Raw genomic sequence first — 19,882 nt, forward strand, 5'->3', positions numbered from 1 at the left:
CGTGAGGTAATGGTTAGTCAAGAGACTTAGAACTTGCCTCAGCTCAAGCTCTCAGCCTGTCAACCCTAAAGTCCAGTTCGTTTGGCCATTGTGACCACTCCGTGCCGTGCTCAGGCACGATACTCTTCCTTGGCTTTGGCACACTTCGGAGAGGTGTGCTTCGGCACGGTACACTTCATGCACGAGCACAAGCACGGGAGTACACACGCCTTCGGAGACATACTGTATGCCTCTCAGAGCAGATGCAAATCTCTCTGTATTTCCAAACCCAGCAGTTAGCATAAATGACTTTCAGGCAAGACTCATTTAAATCAAATATGGTGCTCTTTGTCTTTACCCACACCAGGTAAATTTGGTGACTAAACATTGCTGGGGTGCTGGTGGTGTAGTGATTAGTGCGCGCGCCCCATGTACAGAGGCTATTGTCCTCCTAGGGGGTGGCCCAGGTTCAAATCTGACCGGAAATCTTTAAAAAAAAACAAAAAAAATACATACAATGACTGTTTTACATATAAACCAGGTGTTCATCATACTGCACTAAAGAAAATTATAACCTTGAACCTTTTTATTTTGAATGTCTAAGCGGGGATACTATATTTATAAGTGCTTGGTTAACTTTGGAGATCCACAGTATATGTGAAACACTGACTCAAAGATACATCGTCAGATCCTGGGTGATTTTGACCTCTGACCTATAGCTGCTGTACCGAAGGTAGAGGGTTTGAAAGTGGTTCCTGCAGTAAGACCAAACCTTGACTTCCTGTGTTGTGTAAGAGCCCTGTGTCATGTTGACCTTTCTTCAGTTAATATGACCCGGCAAACATGTGAGCAGACGCTCAGTGAGTAAGGAGCAGACGCTCAGTGAGTAAGGAGCAAACGACTGAATCATTGTTAGTGATGTAACAGGTTCAGCACAGACTTCAGTTTGTATCCGCTGATCCTTTTTACCAAATTTAGACCAACCATCCGTCTTCTTCTCTCAATTATCAAGACTGCAGACAACCAATTAAAATAATTACAGGCTTTGAAAACAGGACACTTGATTACCGACTCTCTGTGTTATGTGAGCTATATGATGCTGTAATATCATATCAATAACTACCTGAATATATTAGCATTGAATGAGCTCTTTACTGACAGACGGATCTGTATCAAACAGAAATTAAACAGATGTGTGTGATTTCTTTTGCTCACCCGAGTCTGTCCTCCTCCTTCTTCCTCAGGTCGAAGTCCCGCTGGACGACGGCCCACACATGTTTGGCCTCCTCATCAGTGAGCTTGGAGAGGTCCAGCTTCTTGGCTGGTGTGGTGCCAGGCATGATGGTTGTGATGGATTAGAGTCAGCACGCAGACTGCTGCTGATGGGACAAAGAAGGAGAGTAAAACACAAAATGTTGTTCCCAAGGTTTAGCTCCTAGTCAAAATTATCTCCAGCTTGCATCTGTGTTGCACTACCAAAAATCATGTGAACAATAAGGTGCTTATGCTAACAGCTTGTGAGCGTTAATCATTTGGTCAGGGACGGTCATGGTATAAATGAATGTTACATTGTAGAGGTTGGTTATTGATTTCTTGGGTAGAGTTTGCACATGAATGCCTCTGCACTTGGTGGGAAAAGTTAATGGGGCTCTTGCAGTCTGAGTTAGACATCTTGTGGAGGAGCAAGCAACTTAAAAAGGAGCACTTTTTAAGTTTCTTACTTGCAGCCTGGTTGTCTCTCTCCCTGGTTCTCCCTCCTCCCAATGTTTGCTGCACACCTGAGTGCACTCTGCAGTCAGGGAGGAGGTGGAGGATTTAGAGGAGTAGGTAAGTTTCGGCCCTCATGGTTTGAGCCTTGATTTTGCCAAGGAGGCTGTAACCCAATTCAATCCTAAAACGTGTAAATGTAATCATCCAAGTTGTGCACTCACACTAAGCAGTCCATACCGTGCACAAGGACGTTTGACCCCCAAAGTCCAGTTTGTGTGACTGGTGTGAGTGCTCTGTATTGTGCTCAAGCACAGTACATTTCCTTAGCCCTGGCACGGTTAGAAGAGGTGTGCTTCGACATGGTACAGTTGCTGATCGATAAGCACAAGCACGGGGTATGTAACCTGGACATGATGTAAAAATTGATCGCCGCCTTGCATCATAGAGAAATCCAGGAGTGTTAGAGGGCCATATGTGATTGAAACGACTCGAAATAAGGCACAAAGTCTGCAAAGTTGCAGTCATCTTCTCTGTGTTTTTCTCCAGTGTGCTGTCTCTTTTACCAGTTGCTAACTGTTTCTGTCTGCAGTTTATCATTGAACAGGTCAAGTGCAATTCTAGAAGTTTTTTTTCCCTGAAATCAGCAGACCATAATAATTGAATTCAAGAAGAGTCATTGACTTTGGGTATTTTATCTAAATAAGGTGCTTAAAGTTCCTCTGCAACATGCATTTGTCCTGTGATCGGTGGAGGTCTGGCACCGATCCACCATCACATTGCTCAGGGATGATAATCAAGTTAAACTGCCCAAAACATTCACATGGTCTATTCATAAGGCTCTGTTTTTAGAGGATGAGGTAACTCCACTCAAGCAGACAAAGCGACGCACACATGAACACACACACCTCCACACAAACAACACCTCCACGCATGCAAAACTCTGATATTCTCACGGAGATGTACAGGAATGCTCAGAGACATCACATAATTGTCTAATTGCCTAATCTAATTTAAGACTCTGCAAGTGGTCAAAACAAGCCAGCAAGTCTCATCTGACTGGAAGAAACTTACCAAAAAACATTTGAGTCATCCAGCTATACGACACATTGCTTAAACATTCCCACCCTTCAAATCTTACACTTGAATAACAACGAGCACTAAAGTTGTATATTTATATTTGCTTAGTGGGTGTCACTTGGTCACATATCTTTCTCTGTTTCCTTTAGGGGACATGATAAAAAAAAAACATGCCACTTGTTGTGTTTCCATCTTTTTTATGAATGATTTTGAATATTTTTGGGACTTTTTACTTTCAACAAGAAGAACAGAATCATATTGCCCCCCAGTAAACAAAAGAGTTTCTGATCATTGTTCATGTAACACTTGACACTTGACAGGTGCACATTTGAAGGACTCCCTGTGTTTGCAGAAGGAGGGTTCACCTTGATATCACCTGGGGAAACCTGGAACAGTTTCACGAGCTTAAATTCTTACTTTACTCCAACATAAACCACTTGGCGCTCTGAGAGGTGAAAATGGCAGATCTAAGAGGCCAGATCTGCATATTTTTGCTTGATGCCATGTTCTTTCCTCTTCTTTGGATATTTTAGTGTCTTATTTTTGCTAAATGGTTCACAGATATTGAGCTTCACCTTAAAAACTGTCCTCAATTCCTCTCTCAATTTACGCTAAAGAAACTCCAAGATAAACTTAAACATCTGCATTAATAATTGATATTATCTGTTCAGCCACACTATGATTCAATAAGAGTCCTATCTTCCTTCACTTAATTTAGCTTAATGTCATCTTTTTAATGCTCTCAATGTTCCTAATGTTCTGTTTTTAACTCTTTTAGTTGCTCTATGTATGATTCAAGCTTCATAAATAAACTTGCCTTGCCCTTTTTTTCTTTTAAATACATGGATGATGTCTCGCATTATAAGTTGGATTAGTTTGGGGCAGACGTTTGGTCCAACAAAATGAGCCAAATCTCTGTCGTCCACTGACAGATTGAGCAGCACTAATCTTAAAAACAAAGCAACATCATGAATATCTGTAACCTCTGAGACAAAGCAGCATCAACCTCCTTTCATTTTTTGTCAAAGAATCTTTGTGAATCTGCCTTACCTTGTTGTTGACAGAGTAGCCTGCAGGCAGTATTCCCTCTGAAGGCAGAGCAGGCGGACTGGAGGGCAAACTTGGTAGCAGACAGAAATGCTAATCACATGTCTTGTTAACCAGGAGGAAGAAAAGCACAGAGACAAAGCCTGCCCACTGACTTCCCTGACTGCACTTCAAAGAGGGCTCCTTCAGGCCTCATTGGATTGGATTAAACACATCAGACCTGCTACCTGTTAGCTTTCATTGTTTGAAATGTCTACAGACTGATTCATGGTATATCAAACATTCTGGAGGTAGTTTTAAGGGACATTTCTTTGGACATTGTTTAAGTGGTCAGTGATTAGGAGGTCATGTAGAGGCCAGTTTGGGCTTAAGCCTTCAGTCACATGTTATGGATCCTATAAGGGAGAGTGGCAATGCATGACTTCAACTGTAAATTGGCACCTGACACCTCTTTATTAATCCCTGACATGCTGCATGCAGGTCTAGCTGGTCAAAAATAAGGAGGTTTCGTCATATGTAAGGTAACGACAGCAACAAGAAAGGAATGCAAAGTCTCGATTACTAGTGGACTGAATGTTGGTTTAAGCAGGTAGAACTTAATAGTAAGACTTATTATTTGCAATGCGGGTGGGTCGTCGTTACACCCCACACAGGACAAACATTTACACAATGGATGACAACTTGGGATACAAAGTGTTTTCATCCATCTTAATCATTGACGGGACTCCAATGAGAGGAGGCTGATTGAAGTCATCACAAAGATAACTGTAGCAGAACTGTAGCCTTATATTCTGATAGGAGACCCCTTTGAAGGAATTTAGTCAAAAACTTAAATGTAACTCCGACTCGCTGTCTGCAAACACACATGTTTTGGCACCGAAATGCCAATAAATGTGTGTTTTCAAGATTACCTGTAACTTATTGATGGACACGTCACTCTTCTACACACATGCGCAAAGGATTTTTCTATATTAAAAGAATAAAGTCGAACAATTATCAAAAGAAATCTGACATAGAAAACAAGAAATCTGACAGTGTGGAAAAAGGGGAGGAGCTGTTAAAATGATAGATTGACAAAAAAGTGAACAAACAACAACAAATGTATTTGCAAGTTTTGACTTTTTTGTGTCTTAGTGAGCTTTTTCATTCACAAATTTCACATTTTTTGGGGGTTGCCTTATTTTAGACACAGAACAGTAGATAGAGTCAGAAATCAGGGAGAAAGAGGGGGATGACACGTGTGAAAGGAGCCACAGATTGGATGTGAACCCAGGCTACCCGCTTTGAAGACTTCAGACTCTGTACATTGGACGTGTGTTAACCACATGTCTACAAGTACCCCACAATGTTTTTTTAATTTCATAAATCTGGAGCAACTTTATCCTTCATTTGGAGAAGTGTTTGTGACTTCCTGATGTGAAAAAAATCACATATTCTCTCTCATGTAATCCAGTTATGGGTCAGGACTAAATCCTGAGGTTGAACCTGGCTCTGCAGCTGTTTAATGCTCCACCATGTTTACCAACTATTGCAAAGTGTTCCTGTCTGCTGTTCATTGATGAGCAGGCCGTGTAAAAATGATTATTATTTTGCAGCAAGAATATTTTGCTTATTTAAAACTAATTGTATAAAACAACAACATTGAGAGGATGTTTGTTTGTCGATTCATGAACCTCGTCCTCGTCTCTCACAAACACGAGGATCTTCTCCCATTTCCTGCTTCACTGGTTTGTTTTTCAGACGTTCAGTCGAGTCTTGTGCCTCGATTGAAAATTCAATTTTCTTGTTTCCTGAACCATGTCACTGTCATCTTCCTGTGCAGTAAATAATCATGAACACGGAGGGTGGAAAAGGTCGGCCACACAGGGTTCACTATTTTTCTGGTGGGTGAATCAATCTTAACTATACAATTGTTGTTCTTGTGATTAGATAAAAGTAGGGTTTGGCCAGATTGTTTTTTAGGGCGCTACCCTGCTTATTAAACTGACCTTTAGCATTGACACATTTATGCTACAAAAGGCACATTAGTGCGTTACTTACTCTTTTCATATATTAGATTACATTTAGTCCATAATGTTTCCTTAATACTTTTTATCATGATTAATTAAAATGTTTAAAATGTCACCAGAGTTTTTGTTCTACTCCACTGGTCTTAATGGGATGGCGGTGCATCAATGTGCCACCAAAGTAAGGAAAGAATGCAAGCTAGTGCACAATGCTCGTTTTAAAGGAAGAAAACAGCTTTGCAAAAATCCTTCTTTGTGTAAGACCTTAGAGATATTGATAAATACATTGAATATAAGTGAGAGGACTAGTGTTTTTGTAACACCTTTAAACTGTCAGTTTAAGATGTAAAAAAAAAAAACAACAGGGTGAGAAAAACTCTACAACACAGTGAGTTCCTGCACTTATCTTTCAGTGTGCGTTGGCATGAAATAACTCCCTTTTTTATCTGATCACACCCAGTGCAAACAAACCAGTGTGTATGTCTTGTACGGCACGTGATTGACAGGTCTTCATGTTTGTCTTTCACTATCCCTGGGCTGGCATGAAGATTATAAAGCAGGCTTATTTTAGTACAAGGGGAGCGTCACATATAACAGCCACTGCTCCTAATTTAATTATTTAGACATCAACATTTTCCTTAGGAGAAGAAGACATCCTTTATTAATCCCTCGAGGGGAAATTCAATTTTACCCCGTGTTGTTGAACATGCTACACACACACAGGCTGAAATACACACACATGCACAAACAGGAACCTGTGGACATGCACAGATGGAGAGATGTCAGAGTGGGAGGGGCTGTGCATGAAGAAGCCCCCGCACAGTTGGGTGTTTGGTGCTTTGCTCAAGGGCACAGCAGCAGTGTTCAGGAAGTGAACTGGCACCTCTCCAGCTACAAGAGCAATTTCCATATTGGTCCACGCTGGGACTTATACCAATGATCCTCTGGATCCCAACCCAAGACCCTACAGACTGAGCTACTAAATTATTTATGATTGACATTTAATTTTTGTCCAAAATCGGAATAACATTCTTGTATCTATCGCGCTTATTGCTTGTTATCATCACATCCTGTTAACTTAATCCGTCAACAATGTATTTAACCCTGCAGCCACTGTGGCGTGTGCAAACACTGATGTAGAGATAAGATGGCAAACATTACTCGTGGATAAAAAGATATGGGACCCACACAGTGTTCATCTAATAATTAAAAGATTGAGCAGTACAAAATGTATTTTAGGGATTAGTTTTGAGCTCCTTTTTTAAATGAGCATTGAATAAATGTTTATAGTGTAGAGTAGTTTAGCTTTGGCTACAATAATGGACTGGGCTTCTCAGTTTTCCAGAGGTGAGTATTTATTTAGTGACTATCATTTTCACATGTAACTCAACTGGAAGCAACACAGATAAAAAAAAACTTGAACATAAAATTAAATCAGACAAAAGTTACCTGTTGATAGAGGATGACATCTACTCCCCGTGCAGAAGATGCTTCTTCTTTGTTGGAGTTTTAGCAACAGTCTGCATCCATTTTGTAGCATTACTGCCCCCTGTAGGTTTTTAGTTTTCACTCATTCTTAAACTTAAACTGAATGTTAAGTCAGTAGCTTTCCATTCCCTTTACCATTTTTAAAATACCTCTTGTATTGCTCTGTACTTTGTCCCGTTCTCTGTAATGCTTTGATCATTTCTTGACTTTGGTTGTGCACTTCTAACATTGGGACATGTACCACTGCTTCTCCTTTATAACATTGCCTGAAGACACCATGTTGAATCCCCTGCAGAAGCTAATTCAGACTGCCTTTATATAGGGTGTTAAATGAACACCTGACTGCAGCAGGCAGTACCATAACCCAGTGAGGGGGACATGTAGTTTACCCTTAAGATAGAAAAAAACAACTCATCCTTCTACTCCAACCCTTAGCTCATTTACTGAACTAAATACATTTTAAACAGGTAAATAATGTCTTTACCATGTCTCATGAAGGATGGCAACGCCACATTGACATAGAGGCTCGGGTTCAGTTCCTGATACCAGCAAATAAATGTTTTGTTTTAACGTTTACCTTATTGGGAGATGATAACTCAAAATGCTCCCAAACAGGAGACGTTTTCCTCTTTCTCGCAGGCTCCATTTCTCGAAAAAAATAGAACCAAACACCCGAAACACAAACAAATCAATGACAGAGTTCTACTCGAAGTGAGGCCTCGTTTGTCATCGATGACGCGCTTCTCTGAAAATGACACAAGCCTCGATACGGGGCCTCGGCTAGAAAAGCCCCTCCTACTCGACACGCGCTTCAAAGCCTCGGTGTCAAACGTAACATCACTACTGTTAGCATATTTAAGAGTACAAAAATAGTTAATGAGAATGCCAGCAGTGATCAGACTAGTCATGCTCCAGTGTTTAGCGAGCTCTGCATCGGTCTGTAAACCTTTCTGCGTTCTAACCTCTCTCCATTTTTCAAAAGCATCTCCAACATTGATCCTAGTTTGAGCACGTTTCTGCTCGTGGAGCTTATTAGAAACATGCAGAGGCTTTTTAGGTCGGGTACAATCACTTCTATCTGAACCAGTTCTCTTGACTGCTTCCATCGCTGCAACCCCTGTTGGTTTGACCTGATAACTGGTCTCATATCTGACAAACTGAGGGGCGTCCAAAACGGTCGCGTGGGGGGTCGCCTTAAAACCGCCTACCTTCTCTGGTCCAAACAAATCCAGAGCATTCAGGACCAGAATCTAAAGTTAGAAGGAGGACATACTGGCTGCTGCATTGTTGTCAGAGAAGCCAGCACTTCAACATAGTATGTTTCCTTAATGTCTGATCATATAGTAAGGTCACTTTATCATTTCATTCAGTTATTTTCTTACATATTGGACCTTTAAAGTATAAGTAAATCCAAATAGTATAGTATTAAGTTCATGCAGGTGATGACACTATAGGTTGATCATGTCAATTCATAAAGTATTGCGGATAAGTATGGGGAGCATGTTTATTGTCTATTATTTAAGATTTCAGGGGAAGTGTGTCTGGAGAGAGAATGATGTTTCAATTAATTTAGCAGACGCTTTTATCCAAAGCAACGTACCTCAGAGAGTAAGTACAACACTAATCCATTCGTACACCGCAACCGAAGCAGCGGTAGCAATGCAGGGTTAAGTGTCTTGCCCAAGGAAGACCTACTGGTTGAGAGGCAACGACTCTACCAACTGAGCCACAGTCACCCTATAAAAACTTTAACACCCGAACAAGGACGAATGATCCCCTATCAAATAATGCACCCAGTGCAGGATCACTACTCACTGCATTTGCACTTTAAGGAAACAGGAAGCATGTTTTGAAATCTATTTTTTAAGATTTTAGAGTAAGCCTTTTTTGTATAGACAAAAAGCCATTGCCAAATAATGCTCCCTACACTGCACAGAGCTGCAGGGAAACACATCTCGATGGGTAGCACTATTCTTTAGAACAGTCGTGGTTGGTTTCCTCTGAACACTATTACATTCCCTTACAGGGTACATTTTTGTTTGAATCTAAATACCTTTTGTGCATCTTTACAATAAGTTTTTCCCTCATTTCCAATGTATTATTCATTCCACCAATACAAAGGAACAGTAGATGTGTTGCAGTTACACTTCCAGTTTAGAGAACTACACAGCCGTAAAGTAGTTTCAGAATACAGTATCTTAAAATAACACAATGTAAGCACAATCATCTCTCTTCTGCAAGTAGTCAGACTTACATCCATTTTTATTTTACTTACCACATCCTCTGTCATAACAGTTAAAGCACATAATTGGTTACAGCCACAATCAGAGCAGCAAATGTTGCCAAAGCTTCGTCACCTCATAACTCATGACAATAAAGCAGTCTCTGTTTTTTTATGAAGGAGAAGCAGAAATGCAGAGCGTGGTAAAGTTTAGTACTTCAAGAGAAAACAAAACCTATCTAAAGTAAAAGTTAACGTTGTCCAGGATGAATTCCCCTCCATGACACCTGCAGGGCTTTGAGCAGGGAACAGGGAAACTTTAGCCAGCTGGTTTGAAACGCCCCCTACTGGTGTGCACACTGCACTGACCTAAACACACAGAGCATATAAGGTACTGATGGTTACTATAACCCCATCATCTTGAAAAAAGAATATTTGGTAAAATTTGTAATCATAGCATTTCTTTACAGGAAATATGAAGATGGCTAAAGTGGAAGAAGAAAGCAAACATGACTTCATATGACAGACACAAAGTCTACAAATGTTATCAACATGTTCCCCTGTTGAGTTTTCATAAGGCTAATTTGTTTTTGACCTGGTTATGTTTATTTGGTGAGAATAGGTTCTTTATGGAGAAAGAATTCACTGAGATATGGGCCTGTGTATTATCTCTTCCTTGTTTATCACTGGAGTCTAAGTCATCCTCTCCAGTCATTTGGATCCAGTAAACATTGGAAAGCAGGAAGAAGGCATTTTTAGTAGAATGCTGTAATGAAAACATAACATCAGGAAATGGGGAAATTTTCTCTGGCTCAAAAAAAGAAGTAGAAAGAGCAAAACAATGAAAGCAAGTTTTTCTTGGTGCACTAAACATCAACCAACTTATATATTTACAGTTAGTGCCAGAACATTTTCTGTTTTTTTATCATTAGTTTCATTCGTTCCAGGTAGGTGGAGACTGGTTTCATCCATAGTAAGCAGTATTGTTCTTATCACTGACTGTTTTTTTTTTTGTTACAGTTGCATCGTTCTTGAATCCCACTTAAAAGTGAATACAATCAGAGGGCTGGGACACAGATATGAAATAAGTATTCAATGGTTCTTTGTGTGTTCTCTCACAGAGGTCACGGAGCCAGTAGTTTCATGGGAATCCCCTTTTTTACAAGCCGAGGCTTTAGGCTGCAAAACTTTCCTTTCACACTTCCAGCTGGGCACTGCCAAGCGCCAATGCATTTTTTTTCTTCTGAAAGATGTTTGGAGCCGATGAGTAACGCTTCAGAGAAAGCTTTAGTGCTGCAGCAGAAGCGGGTCTTTTACAGAGAGCTGCATTATCTATAAAAAGAGAGTAGAGGGAAAAAACTCAGACTGTCCCGCCCTTTATTTTTTCTTTTGTGAAAGGGTTTATGTTAAGTATCTGTGATAGAGGACAACAATGAGTAACCACAGAGTGCTGTCAATGTAGACATTTTTAAAACCTGCATTCTTACTAATGGCCAGCAAGGGAATACTCCTGGCTAAAACAAAAAAACAGATTTGAATAGATGATTTGTTGATTGATTTATGACCTCAGTTATTTTCGTCATGAGTTTAAAGCCTCAAATTTCAGTTTTCAATTTCTTTAAGTTATTTTTCGGGTCCGTTTTTCCTTTATTAGATAGGACAGCTGAAGAGTAACAGGAAACATTGGAGAGAGAGAGCGAGAGAGAGAGAGAGAGAGGCATTCAGCAAAGGGCTGAGGCCAGAGCCGAACCCACGTCTAGTGGTCATCAAGTGCTAGCTGCTGACTACACCAAAGAATTGAAAAGTTGGCAGCCGCTCCGAGATGTTAGGTCCTCTTTAAAAGCAAATGGTTTCCAACATTTTGTTGTACCAAAGGACACGTGGACAGGTCCTTTATTACAACACATTCTGTGTCAGTGTTTCTGTTCGCCAAAATAAGACTCCAGATAGCCTACATATCAAAGTTCAAATGAATATCCAATTATTGGCAAACCAAAACCCTTGCTGAGATCCAGCTCCCTCCACTTGTCTAATATAAAGGGAGATTTCTTATATATAGATATCCTTATATAAATTCGACTACATTGGCCATTTACCAAACAAACTCACATATTTTAGACATACAAGTATACCAGGTTTGTATGAAAAATGATGGTGCGTGGAGTATAGAGACCTTGTGGGAATGCAGTTTAATTGTAAAACTCTGAAGAGAAATTGAAATTTCCTTCAACACTCTGCATCACTGGTTGTCCCCTGGGTCCAATGTTCCCACCGATCCTGCTCCAAAAGCATCTGGTTGGGGGTAACAGCTGTGTGCACAATCACATTGTTTCCAGGTTGTCTGGCAAAAAGGGCCCAGAACTGAAGATCTCATGCAGTGATCTGGCTGTGTTCTAAAATTTAATTCTAACACTTGCAATAATAAGTGATGGTAACAAGGATTGGAGTAATAAAGTTTCAGCTCTTACTGTGTGAACAGGCCGACGGCAGCGTTCTGCAGGCTTCGCAGGTTAGACATTATTCTTGCTATGTCATATTAAAGGGGTTAAAGCAACATTATGGAGGAAATCATGCAACAGCACTGATGTAAAACACAGTAATAATGATGGACAATGTGAATTTGTTGACAAGCAGATGGGCTGTGTTGAGACCAAAGACTGTTCAGTAATAATACTTGTGAAAAATATGACTCTTCTAGCGTCTCCAGCTCGTTGTAGAGACAACTTTTGGTGTAAGATGTATTTATTGGTGTGCAACTCTCACACATAACTTGGGTTATATGACTTTCTAGCAGTATTTGGGAATCTGTTGGCAGAGTTGTTTGCAGGTATGGAATTTAACATCCAGAGGTATGATTTTAGTAGTGTCTCACAATAGGAAGTGTTGCATTATCGGTACCTTAGAATGATGTTTTTATGTCCACAGAATGAGCAGGTTCATCTACGTTTTGAATGGTTTTGTTGCTTACAGGTTGCTGTGCATTCAGATGGAGTTTTTTTTTGGTTTGAAGCTAAGACTTTTATGTTGAAGGAGGTGTACTCACTCAGACAAACAATGTAGGGAGTCTACAATGTTCCAACATCATGTTTCTACAGCTCCAGAACAGACACAAAACTCCTGATGGGGCCTTTGGTATTTACTGCAGGTTTTTGCTGCAACCTTCGGTATGTTGCAAAGGTTAGGGTGTGCAGTTGACACATGTTACTAAATCCTTTTTATGCCTACTTTAATTCAGATTTTAAGCTATTTGAAATGTTGATAAGTAGTTTAATTTCCCTTGATGTTTCGAGGAGTCACGTGTAAGAAAAAAAAGCAGCACACTACTCAGTTTTCATTGCACACAAGAGAGGAGGAAGACAAAAGAAAAAAAAACTTTTAGTAGTAACAGAAAACATCTGGGACCAGGGAGGAGAGGAAGCTCGAAGAGAAGAAGAAAAACAAAATGCACTCCAAGACTGAGTGTAAAATGAATGTGCGTTGACAAACTGAAGCACCACAATAAGAATAGATCATTTTTATGATTCAGAGTAGACGGAATTCAATCTGTGAACTCCAGTTATCCAAATTGGACAGCGACCTTTTGACCTGCAGTCAAAACAACATCCTAAAGAGGCCTCGCCTCAGTTAGATTCAGCACTGAGTGTAAAGGTAAATGCAGCTTTGTAGTATAGCAATCCATCCATATGGAGTTGTTTGTTTTACTCCCATGCTGAAGCGTTTGTCGGGCCTCTGCCATTATGTAACAGTTGCTCCCCCCCTAGTCAACCTGTAAAACAGAACATTCAGAGTCTTAAACATTATTCCACTCAGTCAGATCCTTGGCTTTCTCCCTTTCACCACACTGAACACCCGGCTGCAGAGTTAAGGCTTTTCATGATTATATGGTACAGATTGTAAGATACCGTCAGTGTGTGAGCATGACAGTGAGATGTTTTCTGTTTAAATGAGTCATGGTTGGCTGCAAACTAGGTCCAGTTGCAAACAGCTGATGAAGTATACATGTTGCTTATACTTTGGCTTAATTTGACGCAAGAGATGAAAAACAAACTTCTTGAAATTAAGAATGTGCAACTCTTTGATCTAGTAGAGGTCGTCCTTGAGCACCAGCATGAAACCAAAACAAACACCTCCGTCATACTAAAAACCTCCGCTCTCCTCCAGTGACACACCTCCCACCCCCCTCCACTCAGGTTTGCACAAAGGAGAAAATTGCGAGCGGCAGACAAACTTGTCCTTTGATTCAGCGGCAATCACCTGTAGCCTGCATTGTTGTGTTAGCAGGCTAATAGTAGGGCTCTTTAGTTAGCGCATAGCTTCACATAGCATGTTAACCGGCATGGAACAACCGGGATCTTAAACGTATATATGACATTCAAATAAGCAGTGAGTATATTCTTCTTCTTTTCTCTAGTCCTTGACTAAAACAGCTTTTATACCCAAGAAAAGCAGCCGGCAGTCCCGTCCATGTAAACACGGCTCTGACAACAACACAGCCAGCGGGACTCGCACTTCTCACTCATTGTAGACAGTCATGACTCAGAGACACATTTACAGGATATACTGGATTTCTGCTGTATTCATGTGTAAAATATCACACATTCTGTAATTAAAAGTAGTCTGCCAGTGCATCCATTTTGCTTTTAGTAATGTAGTTTTAAAGCATAAAATCCCTTGAGTCTGTACAACATATAATGAAAGGAAATGTGAATAAAAAAATCACATAAATTGGTACTGAGTATTAAGATTAGAATACTAAGTATTGAGATTGTCTTCTTTGTTTTTGGCTAATTCACTTCTATTCAGGGTACTGTCATACATGTCAGACGCGCCACCATGAGGAGACATGAAGTGGTGTTGCGGTGAGGGAATTCTGTTTGGAGTGCCCTATTTTCTTAAGATCAAAATATCAACTTTTCAAGATCAGAGTGATCCAGCACACACCATGATTGTTCAGATAGACTTTAATGTTTGCAAACTCCGATCTTAAAAAGCTTCTCTGTTCCTGCTCTAGTTACTCTGTTACTAAATTTAAATATGAAAATTTGACACTCGGGTTTAGATAACTGTATCAACAAAATGTGTAAAAATACATACAACAGATATTGATCAAAAACTTTTAGAATATTTACATGTGTAATATTTTTGCAAGCATGTCAAAAATGTTTCTTCTTACACTTCATAAGTTATCTGAACTCCTGTTCTTTACTAGTTATGGAGATATGCTCATGAGCAGAGTGTTTTAAAGGCTTTATCTGTAATAGTGAAAAATGTTCTCCTCTCTGTAATGTTACTTTAAAAAGTGTCTTGAAATGATTAGTATTCCTAAAATCTGTACAACCTTAAGGTGATATTTGTAAGTTACACTCTACTCATTATGGTTTTTATTTGATATTGTTTTAAACAGGATTATGCAAACCTCACTCTTCCACAGTATAGCCTCGTAAAGCCCTTGTTTTTCACCATATTTTCCACTGTATGTAATGTACAGTAAGGACATTAAGTCACTACAAACACATGTCATGATGGAAGTCTGAGCTTTCTGTTGCTTTATGATTTTTATATCATACATCAATTTAACAAAACCGTGAGCCTGATGAGAAAAAATGATTCCCAGATGTCAAGAAAGCCAACTCATTTATCCAAATCATGGAAATTATAACCTCTCAAGGTAAATAGCCCTCATGGACCAGGGGTGGAAAAGGCGACGGTATTGTGAGTCAGCCTGTTAACATGTGCAGCGCTGAAGGGCCTTTTCAGGACAGCTAAGGACTATGAGTCCCACCATGTTTCCATCTGTGCATTTTCATTCATGAATATGTACGTATGTAATTTATTGTGGAGTAGCCATGGCTACTGGCTAATGCATTAATATATTCCAGCTGTCAATTAAAGACACCCATTTTGAGTTCAATGGTGGGCATTGTTCTGTGTGATTGGTGAGTCAGAGAAGCACCGGAGGTGGGGGGACTGCGGGCTACACTTGGCAGAGCGAGAGGGAGATGTGATCCACCAGAAGCAACTTACAGCAACAGTTAAGTGTTGGAAAGACATTCAGTCCTGGCCTCTTTTGTGGGGGACGAGTGGGAGCCAAAGACACGGCAGCTACTCTTTTTTTTTTGCAGAATAGACATTTACAGAAAGCTCTTAAAATACTAGGTACGGCCCTGAGTTATCAGAACCACAAGTTTCATTTCCCTGAATTATCCTAAACTGTTGATTACATGGACTCCTTAGAAGTCCACAGGATACCTTAGAGGGATTGGTTCTTGATAACAAAGATGCAGTATGTGATCCTATTTTTGCACTTACCTCCCAGTGAGAATGAGTGGGTGGTGTGGAAAGAAGGTGTGGTCAGTTACTCGGTTGTCATGTAAGATGAGGTAAAACATGGACCCTGAGGTTGGCCATGGGAACACTAACAGAGGAATATTCCAGAATGGCTTCCCAAACCCAAAATGACTTTGGAAATATGTGTGAATCACGTGAAGGGCAATGTTGGTAAGCTCTGCAGCTCACAGTGGTTTGGTACAAAAAACACAGCGGAGCCATGTGAGTGCATTTCAAAGAGAAATAATTGAGTCATGACACTTGGAGGGAGATGACTGGTTCCTTCACATTTAGTGGTTTGCATTTTCAACGGCATAAGTAATTATTTCATCTAAATAAAAAAAACAAGACGAGTGCACATAAATCATTAAACTCGTATTATAGATCATTGCTGCACATTTAAAGTAGATACTGTTCTGTTAAAAATATGTGAATGTTCTCTAAACTATTGTTGTCAAAGTCAAGTTCTAAACTTCAAAAACAATTTATCCAAAAGAATTACCCCACTATGAGGATGGTTAAAAGTTAAATTTGGCCACTTTTATATTGCATGAAATTAAAAGACAAATCTTGGTTTCCCCTCAATCTTCATTTTTAAGCATAATGACCTGTGAGTTTGAGTGCATGCCTTTTTGATATGATGTTGCACCAAACACAACGGCTAATATAATCTGCCTCTGGGAGGGATGGCTAATTCTTTCTAGTTTAGCCACAGATTGAAGGCTGTCCTATCAAAATGTCCATTTAATGTAATTTATTGTTTACAGCCTGGTTAGAAACTTCAGAAAGCGAGAATAGAGTTAGTGGTCAAGGAGCTTTTCTAGGAACAAACTTTAAGCTGCACTTGCATTCAACATCTAAATTACATCAGATATAATCAAATACTGATGGGATCCATGATCGTATTACAGACAATTACATTTGTGCTCTTTTGTTCGCTATATGGACTGCATGAGCTGCCTGTGTCCAACTGGCTTAGTTTTTAGGGAGAAAAGTGCTGACTGTGCACTTTTTGGAGTGCTTGGATGAAGCGCTTGTGTGCTGAGAATAAAAGCGCTGCACGTGCATTGTGTCGCTATGACAGCAGTCTCTTGACAACAGCCGCTATGATGATCGACACCGCTCTGTTAACTGTAGCCTATGTTTTATATTTCAGATCTTTTGAGCATCAAATGGAGGATGCTTTCCCTTCTACTTTATCTAGATGAGTTTAATGATAATAATGACAAGGCTTTGATCAGATACAGAGTGAGGAGGATGCATACGTTTTGAGCACAAGCAGAGCAAATGCCAGTGCGATGGTTGGGTTTTGAAGCAAAGCAATACAAAATCTGAATGTGAAATAAATTTGTAATGTTTAAAAGTGAAAGACGCATAATAAAGTTGGAGATATGTAAAGATTAGAAGACGTTAGCATGCTTTACAAAGTACAACATTCCTGCTAAACATCTGTGTTTAGGAATAGTAAAACAGAAACAACGGTGTGTTAGCATGCTGATCTTAGCATGCTGATACTAGCATCTTAAACTTCTGCTGTGCATTGTTTCCTTAGAGCTCCTTGCCCAAATTCAGAGCCTGGGATCCTTGAGGACGAGCCATTGTGCCTCAAGATAAATGACATCATTGTTTAATTATTTTGCGTCTTCTATAAAGTTCTGCCACATTAAAAATGATCTACAGGCTGCATTTTCATCCGCTCTGTTTCATGCAGACCAGATGTAGACCCAGGTAAAGACCTGAAGTAGCCACGTCAGTGAACTGTCCACCAGTGTGGATCATCTGGGCGGCTTGGTGTCATTCCAGAATATCAGTGTTTAATCCAGATAAGAGTGAGGGGAATCAAAGGAAATGGCTTCACTGAAGGATAGTATGCAGCTGCGCTCCTCATGTGTGCAACACATTTCCATTTTATAACTCCTTGTGGGCCTAAAACCTTTTTTTTTTTCTGCTTTTTTTCCCTCTTGGCCAGCTGTTAGGTTTGTCTGCTTCCTCTTTAGCGTTTGTCTTTAAAAATCCCTCCATTTCTTAGTGATCCTGTGGAGAGTGTCTGAAATAAGAATCAGCCTTTATTAATCACATGTGGGCTTTAATTGTAGATTTGTCCTTGTTTCTCTCCAACATACAAACAATGATGCATAGTTGAATGCTTTAATAGCTAGTCTGATTCCTTTTATGTCTTCATGACTGGAAATAAATCTGTTCATGAATGATAAACCGCTCAGTGAAGATCATAGATAATTAACATCCATCTGAAAGCTTTTATGGGACAAACATGGAGTTTTCCTCTCGATGGTTTCAACAGTTTATATCACAAACCAAACCAGCATGTCTTGATAAAAGACGTTAAAGGAGGAAGCAAGAGGTACTGTAGGTTGGAGCCTCCCACGGTGCAGGAATGCCAAAATAAAAGACCTCAGTAATGATTACATCTTTCCGTGTTTGTAACTATGACAGATGTTGAAACGATAATCTCTGCAGCTCGAGATGACAAAGCAGAAAAAGGCTTTCTGCCCCTCCCTGATTATCCCTGCTGATCTGAAATACAAGTAAGAAGACATGGTTTAAGACTGAACAGATACACACCGTGGTGAGTTCATCGACAGAGTGTCAAGTCATTTGGCAGATTTAATGGGCTGGGTTCATCCCTGCAGAGGAAATGGCCTGTATAAATAGTTTTTGGCCTTGTTTAGGGTCTTTTCCCTTAGCAACGCCTCACACACACACACACACAAAGAGACACATGAACACTGAGGAAAACATATAAGCTAAAAAACAGATTTATAAACATGCTCACAGACAAACGCACACATTTTTTTTCATAGCCCAGAAAAAACAGTCCCAAACTTTTCGACCCGCGACCCCCAGAAGAAGGTGCCAGAGACTGCTGACCCAACTTCCCTGGATGCAGTTAAAACATTTAACATGCACAGCTTGTTCAACTTGAAATTATTTCAGTAATTTATTGTAAAAAATGCTAGACTAGAAAAACAAGCAGAACAACTGATTAACTACTTGATTTGTAAATTTGTAATATTTTCACAATCATGGGTAAAATATGCAATTTGAGAACATTTTCCATTTGTATATGTTTTCGGATGGAATCTCATAACCCCCCCTCACAGTGTCTTGCAACCCCAAATTTAGGAACCACTGCTCTAAAGAACTAGTTTGACATGGTTAGTACACTTAAAGGCAGGGTTGGTAATTTTGGAGAACTAGCATGATTTAGAAAGTAGCATTCCCTCACACTCCGTCTACACCCCCTCCCCTCTGTGCTCCCTCAAAAGCTATGCCCCCTCACTAACATGCAAGAGCGCCGTTGTTCCAGACGTGGACCTCAGCTCATCGCTTGCATTGTGTAGAAACTACGTCGCCTCATGTCTCATTCAGCGGTAAGTAAACTCACAGTATAAACTCTGTCATCAGTGACGCGCTTTGAGTGTGGGCTAGAGCACGCATGGAGAGAACGAGCAGGGAGACAAGGGGGCGTATGATTGGTTCATCAGATTGGTACCTCTTGGCAGACATTGGTTGAAGTTTTTACAGGCTTACAACTGCTACAGATGAAGGATTTTCTTTGTTCATTTTTCAGAGCACATTAGTTATTAATTTCTGTCAGGACCTAAAAAAAAATTCAACCAAAATCTTAAAAAGTTTATCTGGAGAAAATGACCAACCCTGCCTTTAATCTTTGTGACCAAAGTGCTGCTACTGATCATTAATAAACGTCTTATCAGAATTATATTTTCAATCTTTACGCTAAGCCAAGACCCGTTGTCTGGCCAAAACCACCTCACCTAAAAAGAATGTTGTTATTTTTATTGTCTAAAGTTGGTTTACAGAATTACAAAACACTCTAAAACTCAAGTACAGACCATAAACAAACTCAAACTCATCACTCAAAGGCACGTAGGACTGCTGCAGAGACACAAAAAAGAAGCTTTAGTGAAATGTCTCAGGCGAGAGAGATAAGTTTCTGTTTCCTCACTCAAGAGAGGAGCGGCGAGTTCCCACTCCACTGCCTCGA

General features: G+C 40.0%; 1 protein-coding gene across 4 annotated transcripts in view; it reads right to left on the reverse strand.

Moving 5' to 3' along the window:
• mlphb (melanophilin b) overlaps positions 1-3,951 on the reverse strand; it is a 36,052-nt gene extending 32,101 nt beyond the window's left edge. For 3 of the 4 annotated variants that reach the window (XM_061053975.1, XM_061053974.1, XM_061053971.1), the window contains exons 1-2: positions 3,817-3,951; positions 1,195-1,358 (exon numbers count right to left, since the gene is read on the reverse strand). In XM_061053975.1, coding sequence (XP_060909958.1) covers positions 1,195-1,319 — 125 coding nt within the window. In that variant the 5' untranslated portion in view covers positions 1,320-1,358; positions 3,817-3,951. The remainder of the gene's footprint in view (positions 1-1,194; positions 1,359-3,816) is intronic. The other variant, XM_061053973.1, reaches the window with a different exon arrangement.
• Positions 3,952-19,882: the final 15,931 nt, after the last annotated feature.

The sequence above is a fragment of the Labrus mixtus genome, chromosome 13 (assembly GCF_963584025.1).
Source record: "Labrus mixtus chromosome 13, fLabMix1.1, whole genome shotgun sequence".
Lineage (NCBI taxonomy): Eukaryota > Metazoa > Chordata > Actinopteri > Labriformes > Labridae > Labrus > Labrus mixtus.